At 40.5% G+C, this 19,848-nt stretch overlaps 1 protein-coding gene across 1 annotated transcript; it reads left to right on the forward strand.

Annotated features, from left to right (window-relative positions):
* The first annotated feature begins 490 nt into the window (after window positions 1-490).
* nucb1 (nucleobindin 1) lies at window positions 491-17,077 on the forward strand. The gene is given in 15 exon segments (XM_062050256.1): window positions 491-626; window positions 9,635-9,740; window positions 9,815-9,922; window positions 9,986-10,118; window positions 10,178-10,281; window positions 10,343-10,528; window positions 10,607-10,697; window positions 10,765-10,823; window positions 14,362-14,433; window positions 14,435-14,454; window positions 14,525-14,568; window positions 14,571-14,614; window positions 16,370-16,540; window positions 16,601-16,712; window positions 16,791-17,077. Coding segments are annotated over 15 exon segments (1,410 nt in total). The 5' UTR covers window positions 491-546; the 3' UTR covers window positions 16,871-17,077.
* Window positions 17,078-19,848: the final 2,771 nt, after the last annotated feature.

Here is a 19,848-nt window from a genome sequence, read left to right on the forward strand (position 1 = left end):
TATTTTTGGAAACAAATAAAAACGTTTGAAAACATTTAGCGTCCATGTTTTGTTGTTGACGTTAACGCTGCTTTCAAGTGCTACTCATAGGATGGAAATGACGGAAATTTATCGCAATGTCAACGTTGGAAAAAACAATTTGTTGCGGTTTGTATGTACAAAGTACAATAAAATCATGACTACACATACCTACCTTCCACTTTTAGAACCCGCCGGACCCGTTCCACGAACGTTATTCTTTTGTATTACCGTATTTTTTACGAGTCTTTGAAGGCACCATATAGGTGACGTCATTAGCTCCAACATTTAGCGTCCATGTTTTGTTGTTGACGTTAACGCTGCCTTCAAGTGCTACTCATAGGATGGAAACTACGGAAATTTATCGAAATGTCAACATTAGAAAAAACAATTTGTTACGGTTTATATGTTAAAAGTACAATAAAATCATGACTACATATACCTTCCACTTTTAGAACAAGCCGGACCCGTTTCACTAAGTTCTTCATTTGTATTACCGTATTTTTTACGAGTCTTTGAAGGCACCATATGGGTGACGTCATTAGCTCCAACACCAACACTGCTCGCACTTCCTGGATCTCGGCCCACACGTTAAAGATGCACCTGCGGTAAGAGGACTCAATTTAAACCGTTATTTTTAATCAGAGCGGATGTCAATTAATATCTGTGAGCATATCGTTTAGGTGCATGTGGAGCGAAGCATTTAACGCATCGGGTTGCTGCTTATATATATATTTTTGGCTTGGCGACAGCTAGCTAGCTATTTTAGCTAGCGAAGGACTTCAGAGGCCAAACATTCTGTTTACTTCGTAACCAAAGCAGTTAGCAAACAAAACAAAACATCTGTAAATTGCGTAGTTAAGTACAAGGTCCGTGTTTAAATTCGGCATGTGATCACCAGCCAGCACGTAAATCCTCTAAACACTTCATTAGGTATACATAACAAAAGTGAAAGTGTGCTGTTAAATAGCTTAGGAATCTTGCAAGGATAATAAATCAGTCAAAAGCACTGATTGCCGTTTTAAAGGCATGTTTTAACCAGTTCTCACACTGAAGCTTTAATATTTAGGTCTAATAAAATTAAAACATGTGGGGCCTATTTTGATACTTTTCATTTTCACAACCAATACAATATAAATATTTTATTTGACTTTTAGAGCTCCCCAGGACCCAGAAGGGACCGTCTTAGTCATAAAATGTAAAAAAAAATAAGTCATATATTATAAATATTTTTTAATTATTATTTAATGCTTTAATCTCTAGATAAAGCATTAAAGTTAACCCTCCATCAATCCATTTCCTACCGCTTGTCCCTCTCGAGGTGGTGGGACAAGTGACTATCCCAGCTGCATTTATAACATTGATTTGTATTCATTATCCTTTTTTGAGCAATGACAGTTTTTGTTTTGTTTTCAAATCCCACTAAAATTCCTGAGGGTTAGAGATGTCCGATAATGGCTTTTTTGCCGATATCCGATATTCTGTCCAACTCTTAATTACAGATTCCGATATCAACCGATACGATATATACAGTCGTGGAATTAACACATTATTATGCCTAATTTTGTTGTGATGCCCCGCTGGATGCATTAAACAATGTAACAAGGTTTTCCAAAATAAATCAACTCAAGTTATGGAAAAAATGCCAACATGGCACGGCCATATTTATTATTGAAGTCACAAAGTGCATTATTTTTTTTAACATGCCTCAAAACAGCAGCTTGGAATTTGGGACATGCTCTCCCTGAAAGAGCATGAGGAGTTTGAGGTGGGCGGGGTTGAGGTGGGGGGTATCTGGGTATTTGTTCTGTTGTGTTTATGTTGTGTTACGGTGCGGATGTTCTCCCGAAAAGTGTTTGTCATTCTTGTTTGCTGTGGGTTCACAGTGTGGTGCATATTTGTAACAGTGTTAAAGTTGTTTATACGGTCACCCTCAGTGTGACCTGTATGGCTGTTGACCAAGTATGCATTGCATTCACTTGTGTATGTGAAAAGCCATAGATATTATGTGACTGGGCCGGCACGTAAAGGCAGTGCCTTTAAGGTTTATTGGCGCTCTGTACTTCTCCCTACGTCCGTACATAGCGGCGTTTTAAAAAGTCATACATTTTACTTTTTGAAACCCATACCGATAATTTTGAAACCGATACCGATCGTTTCCGATATTACATTTTAAAGCATTTATCGGCCGATAATATCGGCAGTCCAATATTATCGGACAACTCTACTGAGGGTGAGTCCGGTGTCATGGCGGAAGCAGTTAAATGTGCTCCGCTTTATTAGCGCAGGGGTCTCTAACACCGACACGTTTTAACCACGTGACTAAATGCTGTGAGGCTGCAGCTAACGATTATTTTTCTATCGATTAATCTATAGATTATTTTTTTCGGTTAATCTATAGATTATTTTTCGATTAATCTATAGATTATTTTTCCTTTTACCGATTATTTTTTTATTCAAAATGAAGATGAAAAAATAAATGTAGGCCCGTTTTTTCAAAAGGCATGGCTTTTATTTACAAAAAAAAAGAAGTATGGCCACTCAACATTGACAACAACATGACTAAATATTCTGTAACAATGTAAACATTTAAAACTTTTAACATTTAACAAAATTAAAAGTAGCTTATTTGCTTTTTAATGTGCAAATATAAAAGTCAACATCCAGTGCAAATCTTAATATTCTGCAATAGTATAAGCATTTCAAAAGTAAAAGTATTGCTTATTTTGCTTTAAAATGTTCAAAAATAAAGATAAACATCCAATACAAAAAAGTGCAAAACGAAATATTCTGTAACAACAGTGTAAACATTTCAACAAAAGTGAAAGTATTGCTTATTTGCTAAAATGTGCAAAAATAAAGATACACATCCAATACAAAAAAGTGCCAATCTAAATATTCTGGAGCACTGTAAACATTAAGTATTGCTTTTAAAATGTGCAAAATAAACATCCAGTCCAACACAGTACACAATAACCAATTCTACTCATTCCAGTGAGTGACTAACAGTTGTAATGAAGAAAGGTTAGCATGTCTACATGCTTTGCTTCTTTTCTTGTTTACAATATTCCCAGCAGCTGAAAATAGGCGCTCAGAAGGGGTCGATGTGGCTGGAACTGAGAGCTAATTAGCCTTCACCTCAAGCCAGGATTGCGAGTGAGCTGAGCTGCAGTTTAAGTTTCTAGAAGGTCAACAGGCTCATAATGATGTTACTAGTAGTTGTCTGGGAGGTGTTTATTATCATTTGGGGAGAGTCCGCTGCCTGATGCTCACCTGCTAAACACCTATCTACTCCACGCTGAAGCGCTGACTACATGCGCTCTGAATATGCACTGCTGATTGGCTGATAATGCTTCGTGTGTACCAATCAGATGGTTGTGTGGGACAATGCTGCGTGCTGAGACAGAGGCAGACGGAGCAAAGCAGCTTGTTAAGACTTTAGCTTTAGCTTAGAAACTCGTTCGGTACACCCCCGTACCGAACCGAAAGCCCCGTACCGAAACGGTTCAATACAAAACACGTACCGTTACACCCCTAGCAGATACAAATGACACATTCATGTTTTTGTGTAATGATGACAACGTATGCTCGCGCGGACGATTGACTAGTTGATGGTTTTCTTTTCAAATGTTCGTTCATAGCCGTTGTGCTGCTATGATAGGCCATTTCCGCTCGACACAGTGTGCATACAACAACATTATTAGGCCGTTTATTGAAATACTCCCACACTTTTGACCACTTTTGGCATGCTTTTCCCCCCTCGCTCGCACCGCTCGCATCGTCTGCTTTGCGCTTCGCCATGACGGTAGTGTGACGTCATTATGCGACGCGTCGACGCACAAAAACGGCGTCGACGTATTTACGTAACCGATGACGTCGATGACGTCGACTACGTCGACGCGTCGTTTCAGCCTTAAAATGCTGACTACTTCTACAAGCTGTCTTAAGTCACGGGTGTCCAAACTTTTTCCACTGAGGGCCGCACTCTAATAAAATTAAAACATGTGGGGGCCATTTTGATACTTTTCATTTTTACAACCAATACAATATAAATATTTTATTTTACCTTTAGAACACTCCCCAGGACCCAGAAGGGACCGTCTTAGTCATAAAATGTTAAAAATAAGTAATATATTATTTAAAACATTTTTTAATTATTATTTAATGCTTTAATCTCTAGACAAAGCATCAAAGTTAACCATTTTTTAAAAATGTTGTATGCTTTTTATAAAATGTTGTATGCCGTTTCTTCAAAGAAAACCCTGTTTTAATGGCAAAAACACTAAATATGCAATGTTTTCCCCCCAACAAATGTTCAAACCATTATTAGGTCAATAATCTATAACCCATCCATCCATTTCCTACCGCTTGTCCCTCTCGAGGTGGCCGGGACAAGCGACTATCCCAGCAGCATTTATAACATTGATTTGAATTCAGTATTCTTTTTTGAGCAATGACAGTTTTGGTTTTGTTTTCAAATCCCACTAAAATTCCTGAGGGTGAGTCCGGTGTCATGGCGGGAGCAGCTAAATGTGCTCCGCTTTATTAGCGTAGGGGTCTCTAACCCCGACACGTTTTAACCATGTGTCTAAATGCCAGCGGTCTTAAGTCACGGGTGTCCTAACTTTTTCCACTGAGGGCCGCACTCTAATAAAATTAAAACATGTGGGGGCCATTTTGATACTTTTCATTTTCACAACCAATACAATATAAATATTTTATTTTACCTTTAGAGCTCCCCAGGACCCGGAAGGGACCGTCTTAGTCATAAAATGTTAAAAATAAGTCATATATTATTAAAAATATTTCTTAATTATTATTTAATGCTTCAATCTCTAGATAAAGCATGTGTCAGCCCACGTTAAGCACCCTCTGGATTGACTGCCGCTACTCCAATCAGCATAGGTGCAAGCAATCAGCTGCTCCTCTTGTGGCTGGCGGCAGACTGATGCAGTAGTGACGCACAATACCTATAGTATTATTTACACTACCGTTCAAAAGTTTGGGGTCACATTGAAATGTCCTTATTTTTGAAGGAAAAGCACTGTAGTTTTCAATGAAGATAACTTTAAACTAGTCTTAACTTTAAAGAAATACACTCTATACATTGCTAATGTGGTAAATGACTATTAGGGCTGAACGATTTCAGGAAAAAATCTGATCACGATTTTTCTGACAGAAATTGCGATTTCGATTTTGACTCACGATTTCTTTTCAAATCAAGCTTCAGTAACAGTAACAGATTTAAAACATGACAAAAAATGATATACCATGAAAACATTAAATGCTATGTAATGCAAGGATGAATACTAAAAGGTAAGAATTGCTTCAAACATGTATTTATTAAGAAACATGCATGTACATTCTCCAAAGTTCTTGACCAACAGCAGTTATTAAAACTAAAGAACTAAAACCAGTACAAAAACCTTAATTATGTTAAGATAAATAAAAAAGTTTAAGTTAAATAAAATACAAAACAATTCCAACACAAAAAGCAATGCTTAATATATAATAAGAAAAACAAAATTCAACAACTTCAATAAAGGAAAAAAAGGATCCTGACCTTATGTAAACAGTCTTATACTCAAGTAGGTAGGTCAGTCTTTTATGGCTCAAGAGAGCTAGCCTATCAACATCTATAGCAGCAATTCAAGTACTTTATTCAACCCTGGAAGAAACCTGAACAATATTTTAAAGTGAAATTGAAAAGTAATGGTAATAAAGAAAATACTATTACAAAAACAAAATGACCCAACCTCTGCCCTTCTGAAAAATATGTCAGACATTAAAATAGGTGGGTCATTCATTTACCGCTTAGCAGCACCCAAATATTGCACATCTATTCTGTTAACAATAGAACATGGCAAAAAAACTGGCAAACGACGCTGTAATTGTGGTATGTTTGCTACAATGGGCTGAATCGCTCGGGGTTGACTTTTCACCGGACTTTTTGGTCATACATTCGTCGTGTAACTGCCGGTGGTGATTTTTCAAGTGCCGGAATAAATTAGTCGTGTTGCCTTGGGATGTGGCGACTTTGGCCCGACAAGTTTTACAAAGTACCTGTTTCTGATGCACATCTGAAGTTTCGAAACCGAAGTAGTCCCAAATGACAGACGTGCTGCTCTTCTTCTGTATTAAAACTAAATCCTCCTCCACTTCTGACCCGGCGGCAGCAGCCATTTCCTCCAGGACGTTTGTTTCTTCACCAAAGTTGTTAGTGGGCGTGTACGCGGTAGCCTCGTCAATGGCCGCCTCTGATTGGTTAGCGTGACGGCATGCCCTGCTCACAAGTAGTTTACCACTTCTGATTGGTGAGTTTGACAAGGCATGAGAGTAGCACGAGCAGGCTGCATATACACAACAGACATGTCAGCCAGGAGAGCTAAATAACGTTCGTCTAAAACCGAAGCCTTCACGATCTCAAGATTGAGACTTCTGAAATCGCAATTTCGATCTGAAAACGATAAATCGTTCAGCCCTAATGACTATTCTAGCTGCAAATGTCTGGTTTTTGGTGCAATATCTACATAGGTGTATAGAGGCCCATTTCCAGCAACTATCACTCCAGTGTTCTAATGGTACAATTTGTTTGCTCATTGGCTCAGAAGGCTAATTGATTATTAGAAAAGCCTTGTGCAATCATGTTCACACATCTGAAAACAGTTTAGCTCATTACAGAAGCTACAAAACTGACCTTCCTTTGAGCAGATTGAGTTTCTGGAGCATCACATTTGTGGGGTCAATTAAACGCTCAAAATGGCCAGAAAAAGAGAACTTTCATCTGAAACTCGACAGTCTATTCTTGTTCTTAGAAATGAAGGCTATTCCACAAAATTGTTTGGGTGACCCCAAACTTTTGAACGGTAGTGTAGGTCTGCAGCTGTCAATTATTTTAGTAGTAGAGTACCGATTAGTTTTTAGGCTTATTTGTGTTTTCCTCTATTTTGTCATTAATGTAATTTTTTTTGAAGGATTTAGTTAGGTTGTTTGCCTTATTTCTTAATTTATTGCATTGCTTTTTGAGTGTTGTAAGGAGTGATTTGAAGTTATTATTGGGTTATTTATCTACTTCGGTTTTGCAAGGTTCAGATTTTAATCTGATTAAATGCGTCTATGTGCACACAGCTAATGTCGCAGCCCCCGGTATAATTCAAGCAGTGTTGGCGTTAACACACTTTTTGTGTCTTCTTTCGCATTGAAATCAGAAAGGACGCGCAATTCCGGAAGCCTGCGCGTCCCTTGGAAGCAGATTTTATTTTTTTTTTACCGCCCAGTTTGCGTGTTTTTTAAAAATTTAATCGATTATCGCTTTCCGCCGGTGTTTTTTTTGTTTTGTTTATATTTGCCGGGTAAAATGTCCGTCCCCGTTTATTGCGTTTTTATTGGTCGTAAATGTTAATTCGCTGAAAGTTTTATCAATGACAAATACTGCCTCAGTTTGCACTCGGACAACTTTACCGCGAGGGGCTTTCAAAAGAAAGACTTCATGGTAAACACTAGTGATGGGTCCGGCAACACAGATGCATCGGCGCATGCGTCAAGCTCATAGAGCGATACCCTGTGTCGGTGCGCTTACCGCTTTTAGAAAGTCACGTGACCGATCATGAGCTGCTTTGGTCACGTGACCGATACGCGAACTGTATCGCACTGACGCCTCCTCTGTGCCCTGTGAGCAATGTTCCCTCTAAGGTGCGCGCCTGCGCAATTGCGCACTGCTCAAGCGTCCTCTGCGCACACCGTGCGCCGCACAGCAAATATATGCCGCGCGCCAAATCAAACCCATCTGAATTCTAAACAAAATAAGCACATTTATTCTGTGTAATTTTGAAATGCAACTTTGAGTGACAGTGACAACAAGCGGCCCTAACGGTGTTTGTCAACAACACGCATACCACTAAGCCACTGGTGCGTTTATGGCCACACAAAAAGTCGGACAACTCAAACACCACACAAAGTTACACTATGACTCCTCAGTCATACGTGTGCTTATTTTTCTGTCATTTATTATTAATGTTAATTTATCGATATTAATCATGGAATGCTGTTACTAGAGAAAGTTACAGGAATGACGGCGTGGCGAAGTTGGTAGAGTGGCCGTGCCAGCAATTGGAGGAGGGTTGCTGGTTACTTGGGTTCAATCCCCACCTTCTACCATCCTAGTCACGATAGATGTTCAAATTATTTATTGACTGTATTTAAATTAAGATATGAAATAATCCTAAATGAAATATAATGACTTGGTTTATATTATTGTATATACTAGGTCATAAAATCAGTGTCAGTTGAGTCGGTCCATAGGTTGCCTGTAGGGATTTTTAATGTCCAGCAGATGTCAGTATTTAGTGACACAGTATCGACACAGTATCAATGCAGTTTTGCAATGTGTCGAAACGCTTCATGACGCCTTATCAACCCATCACTAGTAAACACTAAGGTGAGTGTAAAGTCAACCTTTTTAACTTCATCCTATGCCATGTCTCCAGTAAATGACTTGTTTTAGTCTTTGTGAGTCCATGGAAACTTCACTTTTATCTCACGCTGAAGCGACATTGTTCCAGGATAGAGACAGGCTAGCTGTTAGCTTCAAGCTAACCAGCACCCGACCAGACTACTCCACCCCAAAAACATACTTTGCAGGTCAACAAACGGGGCAAATATGTGCCTTTTGAAGTGTTAATGTACGAAGAGTGTTCAAAAGGAGTCTTTTGGAGAAGTGGCTGACAAGTTAGCAAGTGTCTCCCGCATCGCTGACAGTGACGTCATCACCGTCATTGTTTACTGAAGATAAACGCGCATGCGTCGCCAGGCTCTGCTTTTTATCCATATACTTATCAGATTAAATTTTTTATTATCTATAGCAGCGGTGTCAAAAGTGTGGCCCGGAGGCCATTTGCAGCCCGCAGCTAATGTCTTAAAGGCCCACGGCACATTCTAAAAATACCATTAAAATAAACAAAAACATAACAAAAGTGGAATAAAAAAGCTTACAGGTGAAATGTAATTCAGAAAAAGTTGCAATGTCGACTAATAAAACAAAGCTGTTTTTTTTCTTTAAAACTGTCATTGCTCAAAACATAATATTGAATCAAAATCAATGTTTTTATGAATTATTGATTTATCCAAGGCTCTGATTACGTCACATCAAATATTCCACTTTGAAACATTCTTGTGCAATATTTTGCATATTTTTTGTGTTTGCCATAAAAAAAACATAGTTTTCTTTGACAAAAAGGGGAGAAAATAAAAAAACAAAAAAACAACATTAAAAAAAACAAAAAAACTTAGAGTTGAGGGATAGATCTGAGGTTGATGTAGACTCTAGAGTTTTAAGTGTTAAATAAATGTATGTATGCCCTGGCACACCATTATCATCATTTCATGACCGAAGCAAACAACTTTTTACACTTTTATACTGAAATAAATACACCTACAGCTTATTAAATATAAATATAGAAAAATGTATGGTTACAAAAAAGTGGGACCCCAAAAATTTACTGTGGGACCCCATTTTTATGACTTGACTTGATGACTTCAAAATTTGTAGCGCCAACAGTGTTAAGTATGTTGTTGCACATACAGTTTTACGTACTGTTTTCTACCTGACGTTGCAAAGCTCCGGGCTGCTGCTTCTCCTCGTCTCTGCGGGCGTGTGGTCGGTGCCCATCGACCGCAATGAGGTGCACCAGGACACCAAAGACGACGGTCAAGAGGAGAGCATGGTTCGAATCCCCGCCATCTTTGGCTCGTTTGTGGCCTGACACGTTTGAACGTCACTTTAACCCTGACTCTTTAGGACACGGGTCTGTACTACGACCGGTACCTCCGAGAAGTCATCGAGGTTTTGGAGACGGACCCTCACTTTAGAGAGAAGCTGCAGACGGCCAACACGGAGGACATTAAGGTAACTCGTCCGTTTTGACATCGCACGCAAACAATCTCTGAAGGTGCCGTCACCTCCTGGTAGAACGGTCGGCTGAGTAAAGAACTGGATCTGGTCAGTCACAACGTCAGGACTCGTCTGGATGAGCTGAAGCGGCAGGAAGTGTCTCGTCTGAGAATGCTGCTCAAAGCCAAACTGGACAGCACCAACACACAAAGTGAGTCCACCTCAATCCGGGATTGTGACGGTCCTGAATGTAACGTTTGTGTGTTGCAGGCGTGCAGATGGACCACGCCTCCTTGCTCAAACAGTTCGAACATCTGGACCCACACAATCAGAACACGTTCGAGGCCAAAGACCTGGAGCTGCTCATCTCCACGGTAAGACCCGCCGGCCATGTTTGCGGTCCGCTTTACTGATCTACTCGGCCCGCGTCCCTAGGCCACCAAAGACCTGGAGAACTACGACGCCGAGAGACACGAAGAATTCAAGCGTTACGAGATGCTGAAGGAGCACGAGAGGCGCGAGTACCTCAAGAGTCTGGACCAGGAGAAGAGGGAGACGGAGGAGAAGCGAATGCAGGAGCTAAAGGAGAAACACCGCCAGCACCCCAAAGTCAACGCTCCCGTGGGTGGCAAAATGAGCCGCTCGTTTTTTTTTCAGGAAGTGGATGGTCACGTGTGTGTCTTTGCTTCCTGTCATCAGGGCAGCGTCGCTCAGCTGAGAGAAGTCTGGGAGGAGACGGACGGACTGGACCCCAAAGAGTTCAACCCAAAGACGTTCTTCAAGCTTCACGGTGAGTGAGACCTCCTGTCTCCTGTACTGCGCACCGTGTGACCTGGTTTGCCCTCTGACCTCGTCAGACACCAACGAAGACGGCGTTTTGGACGAGCAGGAGCTGGAGGCTCTTTTCACCAAAGAGGTGAGAGGCGTCACTCTGCAGCGTTTGCGCTAGGACATTGTTTGACTAGGGATGTTTATAGTCGAATCGGATTGGTTGGATTTTACCCAGAATCCACAGGCAGAATAATCCATGGTAGGGCTGGGCGATAAAACGATATCAATATATATCGCAATAGACATGTAATCGTATACATATATACGTATACATATACACATATATAGGTATACATTAGGGTTGTCTCGAGACCAATATTTTTGTGCCAGGACCGGTACCAAAAATGTATTTCGATACTTTTCTAAATAAAGGGGACCACAAAAAATTGCATTATTGGCTTTATTTAAACAGAAAAACGTACTGTACATTAAACATATGTTTCTTATTGCAATCGAAGAACAATGTTGTCCTTAAATAAAATAGTGAACATACTAGACAACTTGTCTTTTAGTAGTAAGTAAGCAAACAAAGGCTCCTAATTTGTCTGCTGACATATGCAGTAACATATTGTTATTCCCCATTCTAAATTAAAAGAGGACAAGCTGTAAAAATGGATTATTAACCTACTTGTTCATTTACAGTTAATATCTGGTTATTTTCCTTTTTAACATGTTCTGTCTACACTTCTGTTAAAATGTAATAATCACTTATTCTTCTGTTGTTGGGATACTTTACATTAGTTTTGGATGATACCACAAATTTGGGTATCGATTCGATACCAAGTAGTTACAGGATAATACATTGGTCATAATTTAAGTTCTCATGTGTCATGGGACAAATTTCCTGAGTTTATGAATATAATATGAATTTTAAAAGAAAAAAGATTTTGTGACGATAAAAATATTGACGTAATAACAGTAGTATCAACTAGATACGCTCTTGTACTTCGTATCATTACAGTGAATGTCAGGTGTAGATCCACCCATGGCATTTGTTTACATTGTGACGCCAGTGAGCTATCGTATCCTCCTACGGTGTGTAGTGAAGCATGTTTAGCTATTCGTCGTCCTGCAGGGATGATACTTGTATAAAACTTAATTTATTTGTCGCCTTGGAGACAAGGATTAGTGATTTAGAAGAAGCTAAAACACTACTGATTGCGGATGGACATTAGCCGCTAGCTCGCCAGCCATGTCTTAAAGCACATCTTCCTGAGGGCGTTTCAGTGTTATAACTTCACCTTTAGTTTTAGTTTAGTTTTTAGGCCAAAATGCGTCCGTTCTCCTTTTTCTGTCTACACACTGTGTCTGCTTGTAAGTACTCCGTGATTGTGTGCGCTGCCGTACATGCTCCTCTGCTCATAAACCAGCAATGTCATGACGTGACGACGAGCCGTCATGCCTGTAAAAAAATAATAATATGGAGAACCGGTACTTTTCAAACAGAGTATAGTACCGTTTTTGATTCATTAGTACCGCGATGCTATAGTAGTACCGGTATACTGTACAACCCTAGTATACATATATAAGTATCCATATACACATACAGCATATATACATACAGCGCACACACATGCATAAGTCTGTAAAAAAAAAAAAGGCGCACACACAATATATATTAAGGCTGTGAATCTTTGGGTGTCCCACAATTCGATTCAATATCGATTCTTGGGGTCACGATTTGATTCAAAATCTTTTTTTTTTTTTCAATTCAACACGATTCTCGATTCAAAAACGATTTTTTCCCCGATTCAAAACGATTCTCTATTCATTCAATACATAGGATTTCAGCAGGATCTACCCCAGTCTGCTGACATGCAAGCAGAGTAGTAGATTTTTGTAAAAAGCTTTTATAATTGTAAAGGACAATGTTTTATCAACTGATTGCAATAATGTAAATTTGTTTTAACTATTAAATGAGCCAAAAATATGAGTTATTTTATCTTTGTGAAAATATTGGACACAGTGTGTTGTCAAGCTTATGAGATGCGATGCAAGTGTAAGCCACTGTGACACTATTGTTCTTTTTTTATTTATTTTTTTATAAATGTCTAATGATAATGTCAATGAGGGATTTTTAATCACTGCTATGTTGAAATTGTTACTAATATTGATACTGTTGTTGATAATATTCATTTTTGTTTCACTACTTTTGGTTTGTTCTGTGTCGTGTTTGTGTCGCCTCTCAATTGCTCTGTTTATTGCAGTTCTGAGTGTTGCTGGGTTGGGTTTGGTTTTTGGAATTGGATTGCATTGTTATGGTATTGCTGTGTATTGTTTTGTTGGATTGATTAATTTAAAAATAAAAAATAAAAAATTTTTTTTAAAATAAATGAATAAAAATAGATTTTTTTTTAAATGAGAATCGATTCTGAATCGCACAACGTGAGAATCGCAATTCAAATTCGAATAGATTTTTTCCCACACCCCTAATATATATGCTAAGTACCATGACTGAGCATTTCTTCATGTAAACAGGATATGAGTGTGACCATCCCCGTGATCGAGTTGGTTGTCAATGTTTTTTTATGGGAAAAAAATGTACTCGAAAAAAAAGAGAAAATATTAAGTTCTTTTTGTTGGTGATGTTGGCCTGTATCCAGGCTATAGAGACGGCAGGCAATGTGCAGGTATGAAGCCCTTCTTTATTAGGGAAAACACAGTAGCCAAAATCTGTGACGCAAAAGGCAGACAGAGGCATTGCATCAATGCAGGCTACAAACCGGAAGTTGCGAAAAGCAAGGTTTGTTGCATAAACAAAGGCACTCGCTTTCTGGTAACCGAGCAATGCAGGAAGTGATCAGTGGGAGTGACAGGCTAGTATCGACTGTCTAGTTTGGTTGTGCCATCTTGTTGTCTGGCGGTTGATTCTTTGCTTGGAGTGAGAAGGAAAAGTAAAAATGAAGAAATTGTAAATAAAAGAGGAAAAGTCACCTGGACAGGTTTGCAGTTTTGGGGATTTTTTGAAAATGGACCGCAGTCAGACCAATGTGGTCTGTAAATGATGCAAGGCGCTCGTCCCCAGCAAGACCGGTAATACCACACCACCTTAGCCGCGCTCACCCTTTAGAGCACAGCTGTAACTTCCTGGCACTAAACCTGCAGAAAATAGTTCTTCTCTTTGTTTACATTTTCACACATTGCACTATTTTGTTACACTTTATTACATATTCCTTAATTTTGCACCTTCATTTTAAGAGGTTATTGTTCAGTGTTCAATGTGATTTTAAAATGTTATTTACATTTATTGAATATTTTCCATGCTTGTGTTGACATTTCTTTTCTGCCTTGATAGTTGAGGGATTATAATCAGAGGAAGGTTACATTTGAAATAAAATTGTTTATATTCCATATATTTTTCTCCTAGTCCTTCTTTTCGATAAGTTATAAAAAATAATATTTATCGATATCGACCGATAAAAAACGTTAATATTGTGATACAGTTTTCAGCCCTGTCGCCCAGCCCTAATCTATGATGTTATCTAATGGTAAAAGATATGATAGGATTGTGAGGCTCGGAGCACCGAGAAGACCTCAAACTTGCTACATCATTATTGTTATTATTATCTTGGACTGCTGGAAGCCGGGCCTAGTTTAGTTTGTTGTCCATGACCCTGTTTTAGCTGGAGAAGGTCTACGACCCCAAGAACGAGGAAGACGACATGATGGAGATGGAGGAGGAGAGGCTGAGGATGAAGGGAAGACGTCATGAAGACGTAAGTCGCCTTTGTTTTTTGTTTTCTTCCCATCGCCTTGCGGTGCCTTCACGTCCCTCTTCACTTTAAGGTGGGACACCAACAAAGACCGACTGGTCAGCCTGGAGGAGTTCCTCAGTCCACAGAGAAGAAGGAGTTCAACAACCCTAAAGAATGGGAGGTGAGACCCGGGACCTTTTGTGGGTCTTTTTATTGCCTTTAAAAAATGACATCAAGCAACAGAATGTTCATTTTAAAGGTTAGCGGGATGAAATATGGTTCATCTAAAAATGTACAGTGTATGTACATTGCCAAGTTATTTTTAGCAGAAGCTATCGAGTATACATTGGAGTTCCCTGGGACCCTTTTGTCCCCCATTGACTCCCTTTCATGATGACCATTTTTTGGTTATGCTGTAAAACTGTTATTTTAAAAAGCTTTTTCCATGTTTAGCAAAGGAATCCAATCATTTCTCTTTGAAATACGTTTAAATCCTATTAGAGGTGTAATTTGACCCACAAACCACTAGGTACCGCCATGGTATAATAGAGTACCATGCATTAATATTAGACATAATCTGCCAACAATTTGTATGTAATAAAAATCATGTTGGCGTGGATGTGGTTACAAAAATATTGTGCGAAGTGAAAAAATATTAATATACAGTCGTGGTCAAAAGTTGACATACACTTGTAAAGAACATAATGTCATGGCGGTCTTGAGTTCCAATAATTTCTACAACTCTTAATTTTTTGTGATTGAGTGATTGGAGCACATACTTGTTGGTCACAAAAAACATTCATTAAGTTTGGTTCTTTTATGAATTTATTATGGGTCTACTGAAAATGTGACCAAATCTGCTGGGTCAAAAGTATACATACAGCAATGTTAATATTTGGTTACATGTCCCTTGGCAAGTTTCACTGCAATAAGGCACATTTGGTAGCCATCCACAAGCTTCTGGTTGAATTTTTGACCACTCCTTTTGACAAAATTGGTGCAGTTCAGCTAAATTTGTTGGTTCTCTAACATGGACTTGTTTCTTCAGCATTGTACCATACCATACCATACCAACTTTATTTATAAAGCCCTTTAAAAACAACCACAGTTGAAAAACAAAGGGCTGTACACCACAAAGAAATAAAGGCAAAGGACAGACTAAAAAATAAAATTTAAAACAGAAGTAAAATACACATTAAAAAAGGAAATACAAAATTACCCTAAGAACAATTTTGTTAGATAAAAAGCAGTTAAAAAAGTTAAAAGTTAAAAACAGTTTAAGTCAGGACTTTGGGAAGGCCATTCTAAAACCCTAATTCTAGCCTGATTTAGCCATTCCTTTCCCACTTTTGACGTGTGTTTGGGGTCATTGTCCTGTTGGAACACCCAACTGCGCCCAAGACCCAACCTCCGGGCTGATGATTTTAGGTCCTCCTGAAGAATTTGGAGGTAATCCTCCTTTTTCATTGTCTCATTTAAAGCACCAGTTCTATTTGCAGCAAAACAGGCCCAGAACATAATACTACCACCACCATGCTTGACGGTAGGAATGATGTTCCTGGGATTAAAGGCCTCACCTTTTCTCCTCCAAACATATTGCTGGGTATTGTGGCCAAACAGCTCAATTTTTGTTTCTTCTGACAGCAGAACTTTCCTCCAGAAGGTCTTATCTTTGTCCATGTGATGTCAGATGAAACAAAAATCTGCTCCAATCACTCTTGTCCCAAAAAAATAAAAGTTGTAGAAATTATTGAAACTCAAGACAGCCATGACATTATGTTCTTTACAAGTTTATGTAAACATTGACCACGACTGTAAATGACTTACTTTATGAAACCCTGACACATTCACCACATTTTGGGGGTCCCTAAGAGTTTTACCCACCTGGAGTCCTGCAGGCTTTGTGAATGTCACCTTGCCCTCGTCTCTTCTGCAGACGCTGGACGCCAAGCCCTTGTACACGGAGGAGGAGCTCCAGCGCTTTGAGGCCGAGCTCCGAGACAAAGAGGAGGAGCTAAAGAAGAGGGCGGAGACTCTGCGTCAGGAGCAGGAGCTGCTGAAGGAGCGAGGCAAAGCCCTGGAGGCCCAGAGGAGAGAGTACCAGCAGGTAACCCCCACCTGACATCTGTCCAGCTGCGACAAGACGTGAAGATGTTTGCTCTTCCAGGCCGTCTTGGAGATGTCCCAGCGGCAGAAAGAGCGGCTGGCGGCTGATGGACAGCCGCCAGCCGGGCCTCGTGGAGAACTACAGTTCCAGCCCCCGAAAGCGGAAGATAAAGGTGCGCTTTCCACGGCCAGGAAGCAGACCGGAAGCTCCAAAGTTGGGCTGGAGTGAATTTGCGTGTTGTGTTTCTCAGCAGGGAAGGTTGCAGTTGAGGCCGAAGTACAGAATCATCTACCTGCTGAACCACCCCAGAATCTGCCAACACACACTTGAACAGTCACACACACACAGACACACACACACACACACACACACACACACACACACACACACACACAGACACACACACACACTCCAATGACGTGCAGCGCTACAGAAAAGTTTCCATATACAAAGTGTTCTTTGCCGTGGTCCTCATGAGATTAAAGATGTCAATGAAGTTTTATTGCTGCTGTAAGTTTAAATAAATTCTTAATTTAATGTCCAAATTGTGTTACTTGGATTTATTCCACCCATGTTGTTTTCTTTCGGGGATGGATCTTAAAACTGCAGCTGATCTTTAAGTTAATTTTGAATTAGTGCTGTCAAACGATTACATTTTTTAAAACCGATTAATTGTGATTAATCTTAGTAAATTACTTGCATGCATTTATACTGAGAATTTTAACCTGTGGTTTTAGGGAATGGATCTTAAAAATAGGGTTATTCTTAAAGTTAATTCTGATTTAGTGCTGTCAAATGATTGCATTTTTTAAACAGATTAATCGCGATTAATGTCAGTAAATTACTTGCATGCATAATTTAAATTAATTTATAACGATAATTTTCACTTGTGTTTTTAGGGAATAGATCTTAAAACCAGGGTTGAAATGAAAGTTAATTCTGAATTAGTGCTGTCAAATGATTGCATTTTTAAACAGATTAATCGTGATTAACCTCAGTAAATTGCTTGCATGCATAATTTAAATTAATTTATAACGATAATTTTCACCTGTATTTTTAGGAAATGGATCCTAAAACCAGGGTTGATTTTAAAGTTAATTATGGACTAGTGCTGTCAAACGATTATATTTTTTAAACAGATTAATCGCGATTAACCTCAGTAAATTACTCGCATGCATAATTGAAATTAATTTATAACAATAATTTTCACCTGTGTTTTTAGGGAATGGATCTTGAAACCAGAGTTGATCTTAAAAGTTATTTCTGAATTAGTGCTGTCAAATGGTTGCATTTTTTAAAACAGATTAATCGTGATTAATCACAGCAAAATTACTTGCATGCATAATTTAGATGAATTCATAACGATAATTTTCACCTGTGTTTTTAGGGAATGGATGTTAAAACTATAGAGTTAATCTGAAAGTTAATTCTGAACTAGTGCTGTCAAATTATTACATTTTTTAAACGGATTAATCGTGATTAATCTCAGTAAATTACTTGCACGCATAATTTAAATTAATTTATAACGATAATTTTCACCCGTGGTTTCAGGGAATGGATCTTAAAACTAGGGTTGTTCTTAAAGTTCCATCCATCCATCCATCCATCTTCCTCCGCTTATCCGAGGTTGGGTCGCGGGGGCAGCAGCCTACGCAGGGAAGCCCAGACTTCCCTCTCCCCAGCCACTTGGTCCAGCTCTTCCCGGGGGATCCCGAGGCGTTCCCAGGCCAGCCGGGAGACATAGTCTTCCCAACGTGTCCTGGGTCTTCCCCGTGGCCTCTTACCGGTCGGACGTGCCCTAAACACCTCCCTAGGGAGGCGTTCGGGTGGCATCCTGACCAGATGCCCGAACCACCTCATCTGGCTCCTCGATGTGGAGGAGCAGTGGCTTTACTTTGAGCTCCTCCCGGATGACAGAGCTTCTCACCCTATCTCTAAGGGAGAGACCCGCCACCCGGCGGAGGAAACTAATTTCGGCCGCTTGTACCCGTGATCTTGTCCTTTCGGTCATAACCCAAAGCTCATGACCATAGGTGAGGATGGGAACGTAGATCGACCGGTAGATTGAGAGCTTTGCCTTGCGGCTCAGCTCCTTCTTCACCACAACAGACCGATACAGCGTCCGCATTACTGAAGACGCCGCACCGATCCGCCTGTCGATCTCACGATCCACTCTTCCCTCACTCGTGAACAAGACTCCGAGGTACTTGAACTCCTCCACTTGGGGCAAGATCTCCTCCCCAACCCGGAGATGGCACTCCACCCTTTTCCAGGCGAGAACCATGGACTCCGACTTAGAGGTGCTGATTCTCATCCCAGTCGCTTCACACTCAGCTGCGAACCGATCCAGTGAGAGCTGAAGATCCTGGCCAGATGAAGCCATCAGGACCACATCATCTGCAAAAAGCAGAGACCTAATCCTGCAGCCACCAAACCGGATCCCCTCAACGCCTTGACTGCGCCTAGAAATTCTGTCCATAAAAGTTATGAACAGAATCGGTGACAAAGGGCAGCCTTGGCGGAGTCCAACCCTCACTGGAAACGTGTCCGACTTACTGCCGGCAATGCGGACCAAGCTCTGGCACTGATCATACAGGGAGCGGACCGCCACAATCAGACAGTCCGATACCCCATACTCTCTGAGCACTCCCCACAGGACTTACCGAGGGAAACGGTCGAATGCCTTCTCCAAGTCCACAAAACACATGTAGACTGGTTAGGCAAACTCCCATGCACCCTCAAGGACCCTGCCGAGAGTATAGAGCTGGTCCACAGTTCCACGACCAGGACGAAAACCACACTGTTCCTCCTGAATCCGAGGTTCGATTATCCGGCGTAGCCTCCTCTCCAGCACACCTGAATAGACCTTACCGGGAAGGCTGAGGAGTGTGATCCCACAATAGTTAGAACACACCCTCCGGTTCCCCTTCTTAAAGAGAGGAACCACCACCCCGGTCTGCCAATCCAGAGGTACCGCCCCCGATGTCCACGCGATGCTGCAGAGTCTTGTCAACCAAGACAGCCCCACAGCATCCAGAGCCTTAAGGAACTCCGGGCGGATCTCATCCACCCCCGGGGCCTTGCCACCGAGGAGATTTTTAACTACCTCAGCAACTTCAGCCCCAGAAATAGGAGAGCCCACCACAGATTCCCCAGGCACTGCTTCCTCATAGGAAGACGTGTTGGTGGGATTGAGGAGGTCTTCGAAGTATTCCCTCCACCGATCCACAACATCCGCAGTCGAGGTCAGCAGAACACCATCCTCACCATACACGGTGTTGATAGTGCACTGCTTCCCCTTCCTGAGG

Source organism: Entelurus aequoreus, linkage group LG06 (genome assembly GCF_033978785.1).
Source record: "Entelurus aequoreus isolate RoL-2023_Sb linkage group LG06, RoL_Eaeq_v1.1, whole genome shotgun sequence".
In the NCBI taxonomy this organism is placed as follows: Eukaryota; Metazoa; Chordata; class Actinopteri; order Syngnathiformes; family Syngnathidae; genus Entelurus; species Entelurus aequoreus.